This window comes from Pyxicephalus adspersus, chromosome 4 (assembly GCF_032062135.1).
Source record: "Pyxicephalus adspersus chromosome 4, UCB_Pads_2.0, whole genome shotgun sequence".
Taxonomy (NCBI): Eukaryota; Metazoa; Chordata; class Amphibia; order Anura; family Pyxicephalidae; genus Pyxicephalus; species Pyxicephalus adspersus.
In genome coordinates, this window is record NC_092861.1 from 71,216,705 (window position 1) to 71,219,478 (window position 2,774).

At 38.4% G+C, this 2,774-nt stretch overlaps 1 protein-coding gene across 1 annotated transcript in view; it reads right to left on the reverse strand.

Moving 5' to 3' along the window:
* Window positions 1–626: 626 nt before the first annotated feature.
* Window positions 627–2,774, reverse strand: part of ME1 (malic enzyme 1) — a 133,240-nt gene continuing 131,092 nt past the window's right edge. Inside the window, exon 14 of the mRNA XM_072408583.1 lies at window positions 627–924. Coding sequence (XP_072264684.1) covers window positions 757–924 — 168 coding nt within the window. The 3' untranslated portion in view covers window positions 627–756. The remainder of the gene's footprint in view (window positions 925–2,774) is intronic.

A 2,774-nucleotide genomic window follows, 5' to 3' on the forward strand; every position in this document is an offset into this window, starting at 1 on the left:
TTTCTTCACTCTAAAATGTAAACGATTGTGTTCACATATGACATAGTCACTGATACTATAACATGGTTGTTATCTGTTTATTTCCTTAGCCTAATTTCCATGCTGATATGATCAGTTTGTTCCTTGACTTTGTCAGATATAATTGGCTACGTTTTTGTTAATGCTGTTTCTTATTCCAGTGGCAGTTTGCATCTAATGTTATGTGGTTTCCTTCCACATCCCAAAAACATGCAGTGAGGTTAATTGGCTACCCTTCAAAATTGACCTTAGACTGTATTAAAGACATATGACTGAGGTAGGGACAATAGATTGTTAGCCCCTTGGAGGGACAGCTAGGGACATGACTATGGACTTTGCACAATGCTGCGTAATATATTTGGTGCTATATAAATACTGTATAATAATAATAAAATAATATTAACCTTAAACCAATGTGTTTATATTGATTTCATCGGAGTCTGCAATTTCATCTGATAAATGAAGAGAAAAAACAGGAAGGTAAATTCAGTTTTTTATTTTCTCCTTTTCATGAAATGAGTGTAAAGAATGCCAAAAAGTCCAGTAAATAGATTTGTAAAAGATGTGTAAAGTAAAGATAAATATTTAGAAAATAAATGACAAAACCATTATAGCCACTGCACTGTTTTTTTATTGCAAGGAATATTTATAAAATTCACTTTTCAATGAAAAAAATCAATACTAAGTATATGTAAAGTATCATATGGGTCTCCTTCCAACAGTGTCCTGCTGATGTATTTACAGTGTGACAGTCTGAACTTTCATGGCCTCATCTGGCCAAGAGTAGGAATCCACCACAAATTGGTCATAATCAGTACTGTACAACTGAGCGCGGACAAACGCCTCCTTATCTGTAGGCTCCGGAAACACAGATGCTGTGTTGTCTTTGTACGCATTCTCTACAACCTGTAAATGAGACAGGATAATCTTTAACAGAAAATCTATCCAAAAATGATATTTGCCATGCATTATTCAGTCATATAGACATTGGTAAAACAGCCAGCAGTGGTACTGGGACATTTATCAAAAGGTTTATTTAAATAAATGATCCAGTGCAATCATGGTGTATTGTGTACATTTACAGTAAATTACAGTAATTGAAAATAAATGGATGTTTCATGTTTTTCGTGGGCATGAGTATTAAATGCACAAACATCGAGGAGCTGAAAAGCCAAAACCAACGCTAAAGTTTCAGAAACATTCTATTGTTAAGTTCTTCACAGAATCCTCCAGTGTGAAGTGATGGCTCTAACATTATTCACAGCACACCCCTAAGCCCTTTAAAATGCAACCTTGGGAGCAGATACTTGTTATGATAGCTCTTTACTTTTTCAAAAACTAATATTTTTATTGTGCAGTCTTTTATTTGAGGAAGATGGCTTTATTCCAAATATGCAATACTTTTATTATGTAAAACTACACTACTAAAGATGATTACATTGAATAGGAACAAACTAACTTAGCATTTTTGTAATAAGATTTTTGTTTTGTTTGTATCATAATAGGTCAACTCATATCATAAAAATAAGGTGCCTGTTAACCTAATAAGGGCAAAATCAGTGTACCTTCTTTAAAGCGTCAGGGAAGTACGATCCCAACCCACCGGCATATAATTTTCAACCCAAGGTGACCATACTCTCTGGAAATGTGGCACAGTATCAGTAAATATGGCCCTCAATACTTCATTCACCAGAAACCATGACATCTGACTTGTGATATATTGGGAGTGGCGGACCACCAAGCTTTTGCTATTACCATTTTAGCGGCTGTAAATAATTGTGTCAGCAAACGAAATTGTGTTGTAGAACACATTTCAGGTTGTATATTAAGTAAAGCTTCCACAGGACGTTTGGGGAAAGACCTTCCCGTCACAGTATATGCTAATTGGTATACCTACATCCACAATCTATGTAGCTTAGGCCCTCCCACCAAATATGGAACAAGATTTCCGCCTAATTGCAGCCTCAGAAACACATATGACTCTAGTCAGGTTTCATTTTAGCCAGTCTCACCGGGACCATGTACCAACGCAACAGTAACTTATAGTTCACTACTACAGCCGATGCATTGATGCTACAATAAGCCGTAGTGTCCCAGATTGGTTCCCACACCTCCTGCCCCAGGAACACAGTCAGGTCTACCTCCCACCGCGTCACATAGGATAGGGTTGGTGGGGTGAAAGCCTTCAATAATAGGTCGAAGAGAACTGAAACCACTCCTTTTGCCAATGGATTCAGGGCACAAATACATTCCAAGGGTGATGGGAAGCCCACTGGGGCAGATTGTAATGATTTAGTGCTCATGAATTGGGTGATTTGCATCAAATGAAAGGACTGGGATCTGATGTTTGTTTCGAAACACAAGTTAAAGTCGCCTCTTGGGCTCATAAACTGAAATGTTTTATACAGATTGTGTTCTATCCACCACTGAAAACTCTGAGGCTGTTTGAAGCCCGGTAGGAATACCGTATTTTTTGCCGTATAAGACCCACTTTTTCTTCCCCAAAACTGGAGGGGAAAAGTTAGTGCGTCCTATACGACAAATGTGTTATAAAATAATATACTCACCCGATACCCGATCCTGCGTGTGTCTCTGGCTGCATACAGCGTGTCTCTTCTCTCCTCTGCCAGCATCATGTCTTCTCCTGTCTGTAAACTAGAGCGAAAGAAGCCGGCACAGCGCCACCTGCTGTTCCCTGTCCTAACTGCCGTACAGTGGAAAAAAAGCACAGAGTGATCAGAAGGGGAATTTGAATG